General features: G+C 39.5%; 1 protein-coding gene across 3 annotated transcripts in view; it reads left to right on the top strand.

The window, feature by feature from the left end:
* Positions 1-20456, top strand: part of ANO6 (anoctamin 6) — a 164907-nt gene that overhangs the window by 129078 nt on the left and 15373 nt on the right. For all 3 annotated transcript variants that reach the window (XM_016146447.2, XM_016146448.2, XM_016146445.2), the window contains 6 exons: positions 5704-5846; positions 7978-8055; positions 12457-12682; positions 13714-13883; positions 14096-14193; positions 18004-18134. In XM_016146447.2, the coding sequence (XP_016001933.2) occupies positions 5704-5846; positions 7978-8055; positions 12457-12682; positions 13714-13883; positions 14096-14193; positions 18004-18134 (846 nt within the window). The remainder of the gene's footprint in view (positions 1-5703; positions 5847-7977; positions 8056-12456; positions 12683-13713; positions 13884-14095; positions 14194-18003; positions 18135-20456) is intronic.

Here is a 20456-nt window from a genome sequence, read left to right as displayed (position 1 = left end):
TGGAGACCAAACACTGGCTAATATTTGACACATACAAGAATCAAAATTAAATTTATGTATGAAGAGCCTACATATTCTTTCACTAAAATACATCATTTTTTTCCCCCAGAAGTAAGAGCATAGGTGCCGAGCACATGGGTAGTGGGCTCTTTTAAATCTTGTCTAAACCTTAGTCTCAGCGTGGATTCATAATATATAAAATCCCATCAAACTCCATATAGTAATAGATGCTGACAGCTATAATTTAAAGAGATATCATAAAGCAAAAATATATATTAATTTTGGCACTTAAAGACAAACCTAAGATTCCCTAGCTAACATTGCTTTCTATGATCATTAACTACAGCATATTTATAGAATTGACTTAAGCATATTGATCTGCTGATTTTATTTCATCAAATTTCAGAATGCAGAAAATGTTTTAGCCCAGCTTATAGCACTATATATATATCTATATAGATATTTATATATGATGAAGTCTTTATTTTAAGGGCCTTATGTTGCTTTTCTTGTTACCTCTGCCTTATGAGAACTACTGCTTTGAACCTCATTACAGAAAGCCTAAAATTGTAAGAACTGAACAGGCCAGGAGGATCATGTGAAGTTTTTCATATCACTGTCGTCATATTCCTACAGCATCTCTTTTGTCCCCAGATGTATATGGCGCTTAGAATATTTTTATGCTTCCTTAGAGTTATAACAGTTGAGGGTAGAAAACCTTCAATAATAAATATAGTACAAATCATATACTTATCTGAAAAATGTTCACCCTTCTAGGCCAGGCCAGCTCACCCATTCGTAACTGACTGAGGGTCCTAAAACACCAGTCCATGGTCGAAGTAAAGGTCCTAACGTATCATCCCCTCCGCATCTTTTGTGGCCTCTTACCTTCTTCTATCTTATTCTCCCTGGCTCCAGGCTCTTGGCTGCATGACTGCAGTTTTTCATTTTCACTTTTGAGTCCTAGTCTAGGCCTAACGATTCCCCCAAAACACCAGACACTTGGCTCGTCAGGGGTCAGGGGATGAGGAAGCTGTTACCTTAACTGAGTGCACTTGGGGTCAGGAAATGGCTGTTGGAACCATAAGTTCCAGAGTTGTGCTGCTCCTGCGGGGTCCACACCAGCAAAACAGCACAGTTCCTACAACTGCTTCTGCCTCCATGCCACTCGGTTTCTGTTTTAAGTGACACCCACATGTATCGGATGTAGATTTTAAAAATCACATCTGGAACCCTAGCTGCAAGAGAATGTGAGAGATTTAGTTTTCGACCTTGCAGTCTTTCAGTTAGGAAGTTGGAATAAAGGCTGAGCAAGCTCATCTACCTCATCTGCCTTTGTGAGTAAAGAGGTCGGAATAGTTTCAAGACCTACTAAAATGTCCCAGCCCTTCAGCAGCAAATTCTTATAGCAACCATCCCATCTACCAGAGTGTGTCTCTTGTCCTTAGATATTGCTGGATATAACACCACCAGTGCTTTAGTGATCTGAACCCTGTCTTTGTGTGTGGGCACCTTCATCTGATGCATACTCTCTCTAACTGTAATATCATGAGTAAGAGGACAAGCTGTTCCTAATTCCCAAGATCCTAGGCAGCCTTCCCTCTTCTCTTGTTACACGTTGATGTAAGAGTCCTAACTGTGTCTCTCTCATCAACTAGAGCTTCATGGTGCATAGCGGTTTGCCAGAGAACCTAAGTGCAGTGCCCCCCACTGGGGTTCCACCAGCTGTGTCATTACTGGCAGAGAGCAAAAGGTACAGAACAGGAAATTCCTATCTGACCATGCACTGTCACCCCAGGACCTGCTGTTCCCAATCTGCGACACACAGCAGTGTGAGTCAGCAGGGATGTGGCCCAGGAGTACTCCCAAATGCTAGGTGGTTATACTAGATTACCAGTGTCTTCCGTGGACCCAGCAAAACCTTGGTGGTGTGAAATAGGAACTAAAACTCCCGCTCATTCCTGCAATTCTCAAGGTTTTCGCCTTTAAGGTTGAAGATTTGCTGACAACTCATTATTTTTCACCAGGTCATTTTTTGCTTGCAGGACAGTCCTATCACTTCCTAGGCAGAACCGTTCCTAAAGATCAGGATTTTTGGTAAACAGCATTTTTACCCCTTATGTTCAAGTTCAGAGAAGACCGTTCTTCCTGATTAGAATTGCTTATATTGCTTTTTGTGAGAAAAGTAAGTTTTCTTTTCATAAATCATCTCCTGTTGATACTGTTGCTAGATAGTGAACAAATGGATGGCTATTATACTCCCATTTTAAAGATGAGGAAAATGACACTCAGGGAGATTAAGCAGATTGCTCAAGTCTCCAAAGACAGAAAGTGACAAGCACAGAATAAGAGCTGTGCAAATAATTTGGGTGTCATCGGCCTTGAGATCAATGACAAAGTGCAGTATATAGTAGTAAAGTTGTAGGAAGCTTTTAGAAAGATGCAGAAATATTTACCCAATTGATATAAAAGCACTGTTTTTCTGGGGCTTTGAATGCTAGGCATGGGTTAGAAAATTTTGGTTGCATGGCCTTGGTTCTACTTCACCTGACAGGTGTAACAGGAAGAAAAAAGCACTGGGTTTCTAGTCTCATTTTACCAGCCTCGTGAGATAAGGCCCGGTTCCCTTCATGTGTGCCCGCCTCTGGGTGCCAAAGTGAGCAGGACTTCAATGTTCTTAATCACAATTTCATTTAAAAATAGATATGTTTAAATATATAAATTCATGAAAGCAAGCTACTTTTTTATAAAATGAAAAGTTACTTTGTAGAGAAGGAAATTGGGGATTTTCTCCATTTTTGAAAAAGAGTTAAAAAATACTTACATTTCTAATATTTAGATTAAAATTGCAGAAATTTAGAGGAATTATAGAAACACGAAGAAGGTATCTAGAGTGACTTCAGAAGGCTTTTTCCAGTAGTCTAGGTTTGTTAATAGGCCATAATGAGCCAGGCATACTCTTCCCACCCACAGTTTCTTTCCTTAGGCCAGAATTTCCACTGGTGTGTGGTCCTAGTGCTCTGAGTGAGTTGAGTTTGGAGAGAACATGATGATTCCTCCAGTCTGTCTACCCCGAACTACTCCGAGTAGTCAAGGGGCTTTCGCTACAATGACCTCACCGATAAACTGTCACATTCTCCATGGTTGGTTTTCCGTCTCAGCTTATCTAGACCAGTTGCTGGGTGCAGGGCGAGCTGAGGACCCAAGTGGACTGGCACGGCAGAGAATGATGGAAAGCGGGTCATTCACAGAGAGGAGCAGTCAGCCATCTGGGCCCTTTGAGCAGGTGGTTCCGTCGTTCAGGGAGGGGTCCCAGCTGGTGAGGGTCCTCCAGTTTCGGGAGCACTTCCTACAGTTCATTCATTCAGCCAATATATGCTCAGTGCCTGCTGTGTCCTAGTGTTTTAACATGAACAAAGCGAGATCCCTGCCCTCATGAAGGTGACATTCTAGTGGGCACGGTAAATGATAAACGCAGAAGCAAATACAGGTTAGGATGCGTGAGTGTTGTCTGTTTTGGAGCACAAAAGTTGAGGTTGGCACAGGAAATAAATGTGCCCTTTTTGAGAGAATGTACACTACCACTGGCCAGATTTCATAGTTTATATGGGAGACAGTTGAAAGAATTTCCCGGGTAGAGAGTATTGCAATCCTGGCAGTAGAGTTCTCAAATAAACTAAAAAGTAGGGGTCTTCTGTTTAATGGGGGTGCATTGGTGTTTATCAAGGGCATGTCAGTTTAGGGGACTTTAGTAAATGGGGGGCATATATTGTACTGCTTCAGATGCAGCCCAAGAAGGGTTGGCTTATGGGTGACTCATTCACCTCAGTAGGGGTCTCTTGGGAGTGTCTACATGAATCCAGCATGGATCAGGTGGGAGAAGGACCAGTCTGTCACAGCTTGGTCCCTTAAGACTTTCACCCCACTGATACCTCATTTTCCCCTGGTTAAGGACAAGGACATTTACATCTGGGCAGTTTCTCAGTGGTAAGGGACATTAATCTCCATACCGAAAACTCAGCAATGTGGGCCCCTTGCCTTGGCTGTGGCCTTAGGTAGATCTGTCCTGCTATCAGGGGTCTGACAGGTAAGCTAGATAAATTTCTCTCCAGTTATTCACTTAGAGGATTTGGGACATTTGAATAACCTGAGAGTGTCAGGAAATAATACCCAAGGGCTTTATAGATTTCACCCTCCAAAGTTAACTCATCCCACTGTAGCTGCTATTTAAGGAGATGGAACTTGGTGGACTATTAGGCCATTGCCTTTGTTCGCTTATGGGGCCATTGGGTTACAATGTAAACTGTGACTTAGTGGCAGAGGGAGAGGGGACCATTCCTATTCAAAGAGGCTAGGAGGCCTTACATAACTCCTGCCCTGGGTTTCAAAATTGCATAAGGAAAACTAGCTTTCTTCCAGCTCTCCAGCAGAGTAGGAGACAAGAAAGGGTCTCCCTTACTCACTGAGCTCTATGCCTCCATTAACAGTAGCACCTGTAGCAAAAAGCTGGGCCACCATCTATACCCCTTGTAAACATCCAGGCGGCCACATATAGGCTGGCGTACCCACAGAGGCAGTGCGTGGGACCAGAGGACAGTTACTAGCAGCGTGCCCCAGAAGAGTGCCAGAACCAGAAACTAGAAAAGCAAGCAGTGACGGCACCGAAGCAAAGAATGGGCGCTGTGGCACAGGGCCAGAGGAAGGTGGGCTGCCGGGCACGGTAGCTGAGGGGCCGGCAGCTTTGGGTAGCACCTCACACCGAGAAGAGCCTGGGCCCTGGAGCCAGGAACGCCAGAGTTTGGTCGCTGACTCCAACTCTGTAGTCTTGGGTGAGGATTTGAACCTTTCCATGCCTCTGTTTCTTGGCATCTAAAATGAAGATAAGAAGTACCTCAGGTTGAATGATATAATGGATATTATATCATTCAGGTCGCGACAGCCAATGAGGTAGGTTCTACTTCCCGCTTTACCTACCGCACAGCAAGCCCTTTGTGAGCTGTCCCTGTGGCACTCCCCTCCTGGCTGCCCCACCCTCGTTATCACTCCGTGTGCTCACTTCCAGATGTTTTGCAGTTCCTGGGAAGTACCTGGCTCTGTCTGGCCTTCTTGCCTTTGCTTACAAAGCTCACCGTGGGGAATGGCCTTAACATTCTACCTTTCACCTCAGCTCTAAATCACCCCAGAATTCACAGTTGTTCCCTCCAAATTTCTAAAACTTATTTCATTCGTATTGATGCAAGATTGAAAAAAATCAGTCTTACGTATTTAAGAATATAACTGTTTTAACTTCAGGTAGCTTGGGTAGAGGTAAATAGAAATTAGGTAAGTACTAAACCATCCCCCCCGCCATACCCTTGGGAAGAAAGGGAGAGGGGTGTAGGGAAGAGCAGACTGAGGGATAGACCATGAACTGCTTTTGAATTAGGATGGTTATCTGTGTTGTTTAGTTGGCAGTAAAATGCTGGTAGCAGACACTTGAGCATTAGACCCAGTCTGACCATCGCATTAATCTGTTTCCTCAAGTTGAACACATTATCATTTTCCCCCCAAAAATTAACTCATTTTTCTCTTTCAAATATCAGTCTCATATATTAGATTTTTATTCACCATATACAAAAGTGTTATGGATATTATTCGGTACCTATTTCTGAAAAGTCAGGCATCACTGAAGACATGCATGATCCTGTTCTCTCTCCTTGTTAGTTACTTTGTTTTTGGAGTTCTGGAAGCGGCGCCAGGCAGAACTTGAGTATGAATGGGACACTGTTGAGTTACAGCAGGAAGAACAACCCCGACCAGAATATGAGGCACGTTGTACTCACGTGGTGATAAATGAGATTACTCAGGTAAGAAGGATATTATTTAGATGCATTTTAGTCTATTTATGGCAGGAGTTCGCAACCTTGGCTGCATATTGGGATGTCCTGAGGACCTTAGAAAATATTGATGTCCATCATTACATGCTCTGATGGAACTTAGAAGCCTGGGGTGTGTTCTGGGCACAGGTATTTTTTTAGAGCTCTCTGATGATTCTAATGTGCTATGCTTAGAACAATGGACGTAGGAGATAAATGTGGTCCCTTCTTTCATAAAAGTAAAAAAAAAAAGTTAGGCTCTAACATAAATGTACAGTAAGTCCTCACTTAACATCATTGATAGATTCTGCTACATTGAAATGATGCATAATGAAACCAGTTTTCCCATAGCCTAATTGATATTAACTAGAGTTAAATTTCTCTGTCATCTTGTCAATGTTATAATGAAATGACATCAAATGAAACAATGTTATTTGAGGACTTCCTGTATTAGAAAAAATGTATTGGTGTATGTCCTTTCTTTTGTAATACTAGTAAAAAAAAATGCAAGAATAAAAATTATACTCTGTGACCTAAATGTATAAGGGGAGATGCTTAGGTTTTTATAGTTGATTCTCAATTTTTCACATGCACCTTTGCATCTACACTAGCTGCCCCTTTGTCTTGCACTAAGCCTCAGTCACTGCTCCCCCTTCTGGCTGGGATGTGCACAAACTAGTGTGGCTCATATCCCATAGTCAGAGGAAGCATGAAGAAGGAAAACATTTGTTGAGTGAGGTCCAACTGTGTTCCGGCAAGGTGTGAGGCCTTTTACGTAATTGGAAAGGTAAATTTGCTGATGTGACTGCTGCACGGAAAAAAAAATTAAAAACTATATATCTCTATGTATAAATATTCCGAAGCCAGCAAAAGATGATTTTTGAATCACCTGCGTTGTTGCTTCTTCCCAGCAACACAGAAAATGTAAAGCTGATTGTACTTCATCAGCATATGGACAGTAGGTTCTGAATATGAATAACTCTTGGCTAGAAATGCTTTTAACCAAGAGCATCTGCAAATGTCCCCAGCTCTATATTTTGTAAGTTGATTCACAGATTTATAGAATGTCAGCACTAAAATGGACTGAAGGGAGCAGTTTAACCTCTGCATTTTATAAATGGAAAAAAAAAATGAGATTCAATTATCAAGAGAGGGTGACATTTGTCTTTTACTATGTGATAAGCTTCAAATAATCCCCATCATGAATAGTTCTCGGTGTTTACTACAGAAGACAGGATCAAAGCGTATGTTGAAAGATTGTACATTCAGAATTAAAGCTGAAACTTGGACAAAATTAGATGTTCGTAACATTTTTTGAGTACTGAGAAAACAAAAGCTTATTGGCAACGTAGGAAAAATACTATAGAAAAGACAATTTGGTCATTTAAACCTGCCACTTTTAAATTTAAAATTGCCAACTAATAGGTTAAATTTCCATTGAAACATTTTTAAAAAGTCGTTCATCTTTATCTTTCTTCCTCATTTTGCTTTTGTTGCTAACACGTCCTTAATTGGTTTAGGGAAGTATATATATAGTCGGGTGGTCAAGGCTTGAGAATGAGGCTGCCTGAGTTCAAAGCTGAACATAGCAACTTACTAGCTGAATGGTCTCGGACAAATAAATGAACTTTCCTGTGCCATTGTTTCCCAACTATAAAATGGTAACAAATATAGTTGCTTTCTTATGTGATTGTAGTAAATATTGATCCACTTAATGTACAGAACCTACTTAGAATAGTACTTGGCACAGAAGTATTTGCAGCTATTATTATACTGTAGCTACTCTTACTAGCCAGGTAGATCTTGAGAAGTAGTGATTTCTTCTCTTAAATTTTTAAACATACTCATATAAAGTATAAAATGAAAACTAAAAATTCATTATACCAAATTTATATGGCAGATAAATTGTTATTATTCACACTTACATTTTCAAAAAATTTAAAGTGAACACTGGACATATACATATGTTTGCAATTGTTAACAAAAAACTGCAATTATGAGTAAGAATGTTTGGAAACTAATTTTTAGGAAAATTAAGCCTAGGATTTAGTGGCTGATCTGGAGAAAACTCATTTCACAGGCGTAATCCCTCGATTGACTAAATTTCTTCTTTTTTAATTAGGAAGAGGAACGCGTTCCTTTCAGTGCCTGGGGAAAATGTATACGTGTAGCCCTCTGTGCAAGTGCTGTCTTATTCTGGGTAAGAGTCTTTCGCAAATTTTTTACTATCCAATTTTAAATGTCGAGGACACTAAAAGCCGAGCTGGAAACTACATTGTCTCAGAAAATGGTTTCCAGAGAACTACTGAGCCACCACATGGAGTTACTCTCAAGGTTTCAAAACGCCTACCTGTTCACAGTGGTTCTTCCAGTTCTTTTCACCTCATTTACTTAAATCAGATCAGCGGTCCAGGATTTTCCAGTTTCTGGTGCAGAGACCAAATGGGAGGCCTTAAGAATTCTAAAATTTTCCAATAGTAACAACTAAAAATGTCTAGGAATGACTATAACAAAAAATAGGAACTATCAAAGAAAACATAACAACTACTGAGAGACATAAAAGAAGCCTTAAACAAATGATGCTACATCAAAAGACAATACTTCTAAAACATCAGTATTTGTGAAATTAATTTTGGGTTTATTGATAAAATCATATTAGTATTATAATAATTAGTAGTATAATAAGAGTTTTATGGGCTCAAGAATAGCCAGACTAGAGAATAGGACATGAAGCCCAGTATAGGCCCTGATACAAATAATAATAATATGAAAAGGGAGGCATTCTAAATCAGTCAGATAAGTAAAAATCACTCAATAACTATAATGGAACACTTGTTAGATATCAAGGGGAAAAGGTAGAGATTGAAACCATACTGTGAACCACATACTATAATAAATTCCAGAAACATTAAAAAATAATACCAAAAAACTGAGAAATAAATACTGATGAATATATGCTCTCTAGATGTAAAAAGACTTTCTAAACTTAAAAACAGTGGGAGAAGCATCAGATGAAAATATTTAAGGATTTCCATACATCAGAAGCATCCTAAGTTTAAACAAAACACCAGAAAAAAAAATTTGTTAACAAATAGACCAAAGGGTTAATACCTTCAATACATAAAAAGTCCAGATCACTTCTAAGATAACACCAAAGATCTCAGGAGCCAAGGAGGCAAAGAACATGAATACAGTCACCAAAAAAAAAAAAAAAAAAAAGTACATGGCAGATGTCAAACCTCAATAGTAATTAAATATCAGTGCACACGAAAATGGATGCAATTTTTCTTGTCTCAAATGCTAAGACTCAGTGTTTGTGAGGATGAAATGAGTGGTCAGTTCTCTCATACATATTGGAATTTTATATTGCTCTGGCCTGCTTAGAAAGCAGTTTGGCAGTATGTACTGAGTCAAAAATATTCACATGCTTTAATTCACTAATTCAGATTTTTAAAACTTTGAATCAGGAAGTATTTCAAAATGGTAAGTAAAAGTAAATATTTGGTCATAGACATATTTATTACATATATATGCCAAAATATCCTTCCAGCCCTTCATACCATGGCATCTTATGCAGCCATAAAAAAGTATGTTCATGAAAATATTTTACGACATATAAAAATGTTATGATTATGATAGGCTTAAGGAAAATATAAAATTATTAAAGTGATTTTAGTATGCACACTACATGGTGCATGCTAAAGGAATTATGCCTAGATATGTTTTTCCTATTTTTATTTTTTTGTCTATTTTTATAGTTAGGAGCTTTTTAATTATAGGTGACAGAAAAATCTCCAAAAAAAAAAAAAGGAGGGGGATGGGTGGGATTTATTGGTTCCTATAACTGAAAATCCCATGTCTGTGCTATGGCTTCCGTCTATGATAGATGCTGCAGCCCTGACTATGTCAAGGGCTGTGTTTCGTTCGGTCTTTATTTTGTATCCAGTGGTCCTCCAGCAGGCTGGTTCTAGGAACTCCCATAACAGTTGCACAGTGGCTGCAGCATTCCAGATCTCACATCATATCTAAGCCAAGAGAGGTATCTGTTAGCAGCTTCCTCTATTGACAAAGGAAACTTCTCTCTCCCATGAGTCCTAGTAGATAACTCCTCTCATCTCAATAGCTCATGTTAGGTTATTTGTCAGTCCTTGAACCAGTTGCTAAAGCCAATAGAATAAGATACCTGTCTGTCTCAAACCAGTCAGGATCTATACCTCTGGAGACTCAGGGAGGGAGCCATCCAGCCCAAACCACAAGACTGAAAAACATTCATTCCCCCAAAAGCAAAGTCTGGGTCCTCTTCTAAGACTATGAACAGATCCGGGGTAGCAAACACAACTAATGTCCACTACAGGTTACTTTCAAACTTACTATGATGAGCATATATTAAAGTTATAGTGAGAAAAATATGTAAGAAACTTAGAAAATGAAAACCTTTCTTCTTCCCTATGAAGAAATATTGAGCCAGCCTATGAAGTGCTCTGAAGAAGTTTGGAAACCTATCAAGTTTGTGAAAGCTCTGGAATGAATCAGAATTCATTTCAGAAACATGTGGTGGGAGGCAGTGCCATGGAGAGATTAATGTGTCTTTAGAGTCCTTGAGTATCTCAGTTCTTTCACTTATTTGTTGCTTAATTTGGGGCAAATTGCTTAATCTCTCTGTGGTTCTATTTCCTCATCTTTAAAGAGATATAACACTATCTACCTCACAGGGCTGTTGTGAGGACTTAAAAAATATGTGTGTGCTGAGGCGAATAGTAAGCATTTAAAGAATTGTAACTATTATAATTAATAATTTTTAAAATTATTATGGAGATAATTTTTTTTAAATACATCATGTTTAAATGGTCTCGTCTACGGCCATACCACCCTGAACATGCCCTATCTTGTCTGATCTTGGAAGCTAAGCAGGCTCAGGGCTGGTTAGTACTTGGATGGAGAACCACCTAAGACGACAAGGTGCTATAGGTGTAAAAAATAAATAAGGGATTGTAAGCTGACAAGGTCCTTGCGATCTGTGAGGTCAACCAAGGGTTGCCTCACCTAAAAAATAAAATAAATGGTCTCTACATACTGTGCTGAGCGAGGAAGACTCAATATACCTTCTCTAATACGTATTTCTCAGCCTTGGCTAATTTTCACGTACACACACATACGTTATTCCTTTCATAGTTTTAAGCTTTACCTGTGAAGGAAAGGAGATAATGAAAGAGATCAGAGGAGGAAGGATAATGTCTTCTTTACAAACTGATAGCTTAAAAAGGAAAACATTGGCCACCATAATCATAGCTGATGTTTATATAGTACTTTTCATGTGCCTGGTCTGGGATGTTTTTCCCTGTAGTACCTCACTGAATCCCGACGACAATTCTATAAGTTAGTTGCTGTTATTATCTCCCCCATTGAAGCCCCAAAAGTTTAAATAATTTGTACAAGGTCCCACAGCTAGTGGCTGAGCTGGAATTCCAATGCAGGAGTCTGGCTCCAGGACTGTGCTTGTAATCACTTCCTCTACTGCACTCCACGCGTGAAAACCAGCCTTCCTCTGTTACTGTAAACAACAGGACATGATTTGCTTGATCCTGAAATTCACATTCTTTGTAGCTTTTCTCTCTCATGACAGTCATCACAAGCAGTCAGACACATCGAGCACATGCTTCTGGAGTATGTCCAAGAAGGCAGATGTAGAGAAAACAGTTTTAAAATGGGACCTTTAATGTGTATTGTTCAGTGGCAGAGGGAACCTGCCTAGTGTCGAAGTGAAATCCTAGCAACTACATGCAAACCATGTTTCAGAAACCTCCACTGACATTGAGTTCATGCAGTCAAAAATACAATGAATTAGTGAAATGAATCTTGTGCTAACGCAGTTATGGAAAATGCCAATTTAAGATCTTAAGATGCAAGCATGGAAAGCTTCCTTCATCAGCAGAGACCCACCGCCATCTCCAGTCATTACCTCAGGACACATCTGCGGCTTCTGAACACCGGTCCTGTGCAGAATCTCCCTTGGTACAGTAACTAGGACAAAAGCTAGCACCTGCCAACCCCAATCCAGGGATAGGTTCTCAGTCAGAAGGACACATAGCCCCTTAATGGAGCCAAACACACTATTTCATAACCTAAATAATTTCATAATTGTAGAAAGGAATGCTCACTGGTTCTGCTGTCACAAAGACTTTTTCCTTCTACCAGAATATGCTACCAGTTATTCCATTTTTACCCCATCTGAAGATATTCATATTCTCTCCTTCTTCCCTTATCTCTCCCTCCTTCCCTTTCTAATAGAACTTTTTTAGAGCAGTTTTAGGTTTACAGAAAAATTACACAGAAGGTATAAAGTTGACACGTACCCCTCACTCCCCACTCACAGCTTCCCTTGTTAGAGTCTCATTTTAGTGGATGTATGTGCTCTCTTTTGAGTTCATTCCTTTCCTTTTCCTTTTTTTGAAATTTAACATGCTTGATTTCCACCTCTCTTGTGGCAGTTACGTAGGATTTAACATCACACATGAAACTTGTCCATTTAAGTGTGGGACCAGTTTTTCAGTTTAGAACTATGATGATTGGCGACTCATGCTTTCTTGTTTATTGTTTTCAGATCCTGCTGATCATTGCTTCAGTTATCGGGATCATCGTCTATCGGCTCTCAGTGTTCATTGTATTTTCCGCAAAACTGCCCAATAGCTTTAATGTAACAGACCCAATACAGAAGTATCTGACTCCACAGACAGCCACGTCCATCACTGCTTCCCTCATCAGCTTTATCATCATCATGATACTGAACATCATCTATGAAAAAGTGGCAATCATGATAACTAATTTTGGTAAGTTCTTGCCGTAGCTTAGGTCATTTTTAAGACATTTTTAGCACCTGGTCAAGAAAGAGACTGTATCTTTTAGGCATTTCTATTCCAACATGTTAGAATTTTTAGAAAATTTCAAGTGTGAACATATTTTCCCTAGCCTGTATGGGAAATGAATTATTTACAGCTTTGCGTTAGTAAAAGGAGCAAAGCAAAGATAGTCATTATAATGTTCAAGCTTTGTATAAACAGATCAGGGCTGAAAAATATTTTCAGTTTCATTACATCATGTACCCTATTGTTGAAAGGGAATAGTATCTTCCTTGAAAATAAGCAGAATAGGGTCATGGTTCCCGTAGCAAATATGATCCTCCGTTGCTGAGAGGACAAGCAGTCACGCTGTTACGTGTCTTCCCCTGTTCTGTTCATATTAATACAGCTCCATTCTCATCAGCTCTTGCTTTGTGATAAATGTTTCTTCTCTCTGGCTCGTATCCCAGGCAACTGCTTTGTGGCCAAAGTTAAGTGCTTCTCACACGCCGCATATGCCTGGGTCATTCGCCAAATGGTCTGCTCAGTGGTCATCTTCTGAGACCGATCAGTCTGATTTAAATTCTAAACTTGGAGGATGATCTGTTTTGTCTTCCCCAAATGCTTCTAGCAAGTTGACCCTTGCTTTGTTTTCTTCAATACCTACCTTATTGCGATTCAGAAAAAGAGAACATCATTTAGCAGGCTGTTCAAAAATAATTTCCTGTCTGCTTAGACCCAAGAGAAGACAGTTCTTGCCCATTTGATAACATTGTGTTTATATATTTTAAGGAACAGTTGAATTTTTTGGTCATTCGGATAGTGTATTTATGGGGGAGAAACTCATAAAAATGTGTAAACTTGAATTAACACAGTAGCTATATTAAGATCAAAATAGCTTAAATGGAAACAGTGTGAATTATATTTTTTTAACCTGTTAACTCATGTATCAGTGTCTTTGATTAGGGTCTCAAAGCTGTTCACAGTTTTAAAAATCTCACTTTGCTTTGCTTTAACTACAGAACTCCCAAGGACCCAGACTGATTATGAAAATAGCTTAACCATGAAGATGTTCTTATTCCAGTTTGTCAACTACTACTCTTCGTGTTTCTACATTGCATTCTTTAAGGGCAAATTTGTAGGTTATCCAGGAGATCCAGTTTATTGGCTGGGAAAATATAGAAATGAAGAGGTATGGATATAGAATTGTATCTTCTTGACAATTTAAGTGGCTTTGTGTTTTTTTTCTGGTTGCCCAATGAACAGTTTCTTCCTTGTACATTCTTAAATTTGTTTTAGCCTCAACAGAATATCAGAAAAATAATAATAATAACAAAACTAATGATTCTGTTTCATGTTAGACCCATGTAAAATTTAAATAAGATTTTCTTTTTAAAATTCCAGTGTGACCCAGGTGGCTGTCTCCTTGAACTGACCACACAGCTGACAATAATCATGGGAGGAAAAGCAATCTGGAATAACATACAAGAAGTGTTACTCCCGTGAGTCTTATATTGTTTAATCTTGGGGATAGGACGAGACAACATCCCACCCATCCAAGTCATTTGCCTACATATCTCCATAGCTGCATGCCCACCTCTAAAATCGAGTAGACTATATTTATTAAAGTTCTCCAGATAGGAAGTAAATGTACCCATGTTTAAACCTTCAATTCAGATAAGCCCACTATTGCAAATTATAATGACCTGAACTGTGCCTTCCGATATTTCAACTCCTGGCCTAAAATATTAAGGCAGTATGTTTTGAGTTATCTTTTACTTGTTTGAAAACTATGCTGTTAGCCAAATTGGAGAGCAACTTGGCTCTTCTCATCACTGCTCCTTTTCTGTGTATAGGTGCCAGTTTCCTTCTAATTTTTTTCATACGAAATTCTAATATCCCAAAGACATATTAGATACTCTTGCTACCCAAACATACACCATCCCAAAAATACATAGAAAGGGAGAGAAAAGCCTTGCAAATCAGCACTTGTTTTTGTGCCATTTAACTATATCAAAAGGAACATAGTGAAATGAATTCCACCATAAACTTACCCTCCTTTGCCCCAACCCCACTTGGGGGTCCTTGGCTAGGATTCTTAGAGCAAATGAAGAAGCATCTCTGGCACTGACACCTGGATCAGAACCTGGCCTTTAGTAGGCACTCTCAGCACCTGTTGAGTGAATGAGTAGCTCATGTGTTTCAAACATACAACATAGAATTGTTTGTTGGACCCAGAGAACAAGCTCAAAGCTCTTTAGCCTTTCTAGCCTCACTTAGTTTCTCGATATTTGAGGCATTCCTGGGAATTTTATTCTGTACATACTTGATGAAATGCTAGTGTGTAATTTCAGTGTTAAGCGACTTACACTAGAGAAATTTGTATGATAAAATGTTAAGGAAAATGATTAAATATCCCAATTGCCAATACCATTATCCTTGGGTATTTAGATAATGGGTGGCTATAATTTTCTTCCTTTATATATTTTCTGTATTTTCCACAGTGGGTATGCTCACTACTTATAAGAAAAGTGAACTGTTATTTTGTGAAGGGATATTTTCTATGATTTGGCTAGAGGATGAACCAAAGACCTGCAATAGAGAACTCTAAATATAGGTATCCCTCACTGACTAGACTCACTTTTTAAATTCAAGAATGGTAAACTCAGGAATAAAATAGATTCAGATAATAAAGGATGCTTGTATTCAAAATTAGCAAGTGGGAATACTATAGAATGTCCTCAACAGAAATGGCAGTTATCTTCAGTATGTCGTTAAATATGATCATAAAGATGCAAAAAGAAAATGAGGTATAAAGTACTTCACATCATGCTTTATACATAATAAGCATTTATTAAAGAGTAACTTCTAATGATACTGTTATGCTAATATGCATGGTAAATTTCTAAGAAAACTATTTTGTAACCCCTGGTAGACAGAGGAAGCTTCCAACCTGGGCCAAGGGAAGAAGTGTCTGGTGTCAGTGTTTTTAAAAAGTTCCCTAGGCAATTCTCACATGCAGTCCAGATCGGTAGCCCACACTAGAATCACAACCCAGTAGAAAGCCCAAAAGACTAAGGACAGTGATGGATGGACTACAGCCCAAGGTTTCCTTCTACAGTTGAGTGGTTTAGCTCAGAAGCACTGAACGAGAGGTTCCGAGTCTGTAGAGAAAAGAAAGCTATTCAGAAAGATTTCTAACGTGACCTGTTATGGGTGAGGGAAGGCAGTTCAGTACATGGGGGAAGCGCCAGATGAGTTAGTCATGCAAGTGGCTGCCAGGACAGAAGTTTCCATCCTGAATCTCAGTTGTGATAGATGTGGGGCCCTGTTAGTAGAAGACCTGCGTCTTTGGACCATGGAGAGGATTCAGCAAGAGGCTGAGGCTGAAAGTGTGAGGCAGAGCCAAAAATTATCCAATAAAAATCAGTAATCTTGAGTTTGAGCATCATGAAGGGTGATGGACATGTGTGGTCTTTGGTGCTACCTGTGTCACAGGGCCCCTGGAATGTCCATAAAGCTGTAGATTCCCAGTCTTGACTGATTATAGAGCTTTGGGTTGGAGCATAGGAAGTAGCACTAGCAACTAGCATTCCATGTCGTTCTTATATTTGATGGAGTGAGATCTGCTGATCCAGACAGCACTATGCCCCCAAGCCGATTTTCTAAGTAACGTGAGCCATATTTACTGGTGGCCTCAGCCAGTTAACATGTATTGGTTGAAAGAAAATCCCATGCAGGAGGGTTTGAATCATTTAATCCTGGCAGCAACCCTGGGCAGTGTAGGTTTTATTCCCCAATTTTATTAGAACTTGACCAAAGTTAAATACTAAGCAATGAAGTATGGATTCAGGGGTATCAGAATCTATATTCCCTCCACTTTCCACAGCCACCTGTCATGTCTCTAATGTCATAGGAGAGAGAGAAATGGAGAAAGATTGTGAAGCCAGGGGCATGTTCTGTTGTAAAGAAATCTCCTCTTAGTAAACCCTGGGGAGTAGTCAGTGAAAAGTTAACGCCGAGATCAGTAGCAGTGGGAAACCCAGCATAGCGAGCTATTTGTAATGCATATCTTATACCAAGTGTGTGCGTGCATGCACATGCAACGTATACAATTGTCTCTACAGTAGTGTGAAGCCTTCTCATTTTCGGAATTTGAAATCCATACAAACGTTGTTTAATCAGCCAAAGCTTAGCCAGATGTTTATATCCATATTTGAAGTTGTTGTGCCTCCTCTGATGAACTCCACATGTCAACCACAAGCCAGCTGTTGCTCTAGGGGACAACCGTTCTCTGTGCTACAGGTGCACACCTCAATTCACTGCCAACTTGCCATTCTAAAAAGAAGGAAACTTTTATCTGGGCCACAAGGCTTTGAGAAAGAGAAAAATGTGGCATGTAACAAGAGACAACAGACAGGTCTGTGAGGATAGTATCCAGAAGAGGGCAGACCAGTGTGGGCTGTCAGCTAAGGCTGTGTTTTCTTCTAGCTCTGCACTGTGACTTTAATGAAGTGTTTCGTGTCTCTCGTCCTTGATCTGTTCAGCTTAAAATAGGGTCGTAGAACTGCTTTATCTAATGTCAAATGTCACTTTTCTCTCAGTGCTCCTCAAGGGCTCCCCAAGTCCCTCAGAGTAAAAAACACCCAAATCCTCACACTGGTCTCTTCACCCCACCCCTACCCTCACCACCCCCAACCCACCAGTTGTTCCCTACTAGTCCTGGACCACTTCTTCCTATCTGTCAAACATGGGAGGCCCACTCCTGTCTCCAGGTCTCTGTTGTCACCGTTCCCTCCGCCCCTCCCCATCCCTTTGCCTCCTTCACAGCCTTATGAAAATGTCATTTGCAGTGAGCTCTCTCTTCCTTTCCACAATCCCTGTTCCTCCCTATCACAAATGCAAGTGCTCGCCACTCCTTGTCCTACTGTGTTATTCTCCAGAGCCCTTATCACCAGCTCCCATACCATGTCTTCATTTCTCTTTGGTGATTTTCATACTAAAAAGATGATTTTGAATAACAGCATGAAAATGAAGGGCGGGAGGAATAAAGTTAATCAAATGAGGGAAAGTATCTTTTAACAACTAAACTCACGTGAAAAGGAGGTAAAAGTAGCAGTTACAATTTTGATAAACCGAGGTACTTGGTCGTTAGTACCCTTTCAAAATATTTTGGGAGAGGGAGGCAAAAATAAGAAATTTAGTGTGAAAATCAATTTATTGGGAAGATTGTGCATTCAGCTTGAGCTATCAAATACTTTTATAACCTTTGTCTGATAACGTTCTAATTTATAATTTGATCTTTTTGGCAGCTGGGTCAAGAATCTAATTGGACGCTGTCGCACAGTTTCAGGCTCAGAAAAGGTAACCCCACGATGGGAACAGGACTATCATCTGCAGCTCATGGGCAGGCTGGGATTATTTTACGAATATCTTGAAATGAGTAAGTCATTACTTAAGTTTCAGATGCTATAAATTTATGTTGGAGCATGTTTTGGATCCCCAAAGTATGGATTAGTAAACTAAATAATTATCTAGCATATTGAAATGGAGTATGTTTCTCTCCACTAGATAAAATTATACAATCAGGCTTTCAAATAAGGTGACTGCATGTATCTTTGTCAGTGTTTTTGTTGTACGAAGTTAAAGTTTTATTACTAGTGACATGCAGTAGTCATTGAGGTACATCTTCACCATTAATTCTCAGGGCATTCCAACCATGCGGTCTGAGAATGAACCCAGAACTATTATTAGATGTTATTCAGCTTGGGCTGGAGTCCACGTAGGCACAGACAGCTGTTGGCTGATGAAGTTCTGATCCGAGTCTTTAAGCAAGCCTATACAGAAAGTCTGTAGAAGCATGTTGCCTCTTGTTACAGGAATGATCACAGTCCCCCACCCCACCACACACATACAACTACCTTTGACAGTATATCTATTTGTTCTGGCTGGTGGTTTCTGCCTGGTTCCTTGATCTCATGGCCAATCACTGGCTTGAATTCAGAACCATTTCTCTGGTCTGGAATTAAGATTTTAGCACAGCTCTTCTTTTTGAATGTCTACCCATTTGTGTAGTATTTGCTTGGGCTCTGTTTCTCTTCAGTTGAACTTGATTTTGCGCTCTGAGTTGCCTTTTAAATGGATGCATCTCAAGATAAATTTCCATAAGAAATACCATTTTTTCTATCATGCATGACACACATATCTAATAGAAAGCTAACAGTCTACATGTTTTGTATCTGCCCTTTCAGCTAACCACTGATTTACCATTTTTTAAGCTTAGGAGACTAGAAAAGGAGGCACGACATTTTTGTTGAAAGGCCTTGTGTTTATGCATAGGGGTATATGTGATAGTAAAGACATCCCTTTGTGGTCCCTGTTTATAAGTCTGCAAAGAGAGGGTGTCTTTTATTAAATCATTCCATATATTAAATAAGTGCTTTTAAAAATATACATGGAAACACATCTGACATCTGCTTCTTTTGGTGAGCGAAAGGTTCATCTTGTAGCTTCTTTGGTCAACAGGGCTTTTCATCCTGGAGTCTGATTTGAATTCCATTTTTGCTTTTGTTATGTTTTATGATCAAGTTTGAGTAAGTGTGTAGCCACTGTACATAATGTAGGAGCTATATTTATTTACTCAGTTTGTTTTCAAAGGGACACTAAGACAATTACCAGTCATCCTAAAGTAAGTCGTAATTATAAATATTTTATATGGAGCTATTAGCATTATTAATACTATTCTGGGGGAGAATATCATGTTATTTTAGCACCAGAATAACTTGGAGAAAGCTATTTTTCTGAAGTGATTAGTCAAATGAATTAGGAAAATTGAGTTCTGAGTAGGCCGTCTCTTATTCTGTATTTAAGATCAATTCTTCAGCATCTCCTTGGCACTCATCCCTTTTTCCCTCCCTCTCCAGTGCTACATCCATACACACTATCTGGGAGTCGGGCCTGTCTTCCCCGCCTCCGTCATCTCTGCTCTGTTTCTGTCCACCACCTGCATCGATACTTCCTTGTCTTTGCAGGATGAGCTTTCCAAATGGAACAAGCACGGTAGCTAGGTAGCCTTTTAAAAAAGTATATTTACATACAAGTACATACACATAAATATATACACACCTTGGCTTTTAAACAGTAAAACAAAAATCAAGGGGTGTAAAACATTCCACAGAGAAGGGGATGTTTAGTGCTCTCAAAAGCTACCTCGTAATCAAACAAGGACTGAACTATACAGCGGCTTTGGAATATGCAGCCCCCAGCAGAGTTAGCAGGAGTCTTGTTTCAGTGCAGTGCTAAGGACTGCAGCAGGGTGTAGAGGAGCGACTGATGTAGGTATTTCTTCAAGAAACTTGACTTTAAAGTGAAGCAAGCATGGAAAGTATTAGCCAGTAATCTAGGTCAGGAAAACGTTCCAGATGAAGGCTAGTTCTGTTTTTCCAGCGAGTGTTTTTTGCCTTGCTAAATTGCTAGGTCTTTTCTTGCTTGCTTGCTTCCCTTTCTTTTTGTTCTTGGATTCAAAAGTTGTTTAGAAAGTTCTTCTCACTTGAATATCAGAACAGATTATACCATCTGGAATTTATTTTGGTGTCAAAAGTGAGGACTCCATATCAGTTTTTCCAGTGATTCAGCTAATTTCTTCAGTACGTGGATCTACTGATTTAAAGTATCACTTTTATATTAAACTCTCCTGAATATCTACATCTATTCTTGAAATCTTCTATGTTTAATTCATTTTATTATTGTACCTGTTCTACACTGT

This window comes from Rousettus aegyptiacus, unplaced genomic scaffold (genome assembly GCF_014176215.1).
Source record: "Rousettus aegyptiacus isolate mRouAeg1 unplaced genomic scaffold, mRouAeg1.p scaffold_m13_p_2, whole genome shotgun sequence".
Lineage (NCBI taxonomy): Eukaryota > Metazoa > Chordata > Mammalia > Chiroptera > Pteropodidae > Rousettus > Rousettus aegyptiacus.
This window is presented reverse-complemented; position numbering and strand designations above follow the sequence as displayed.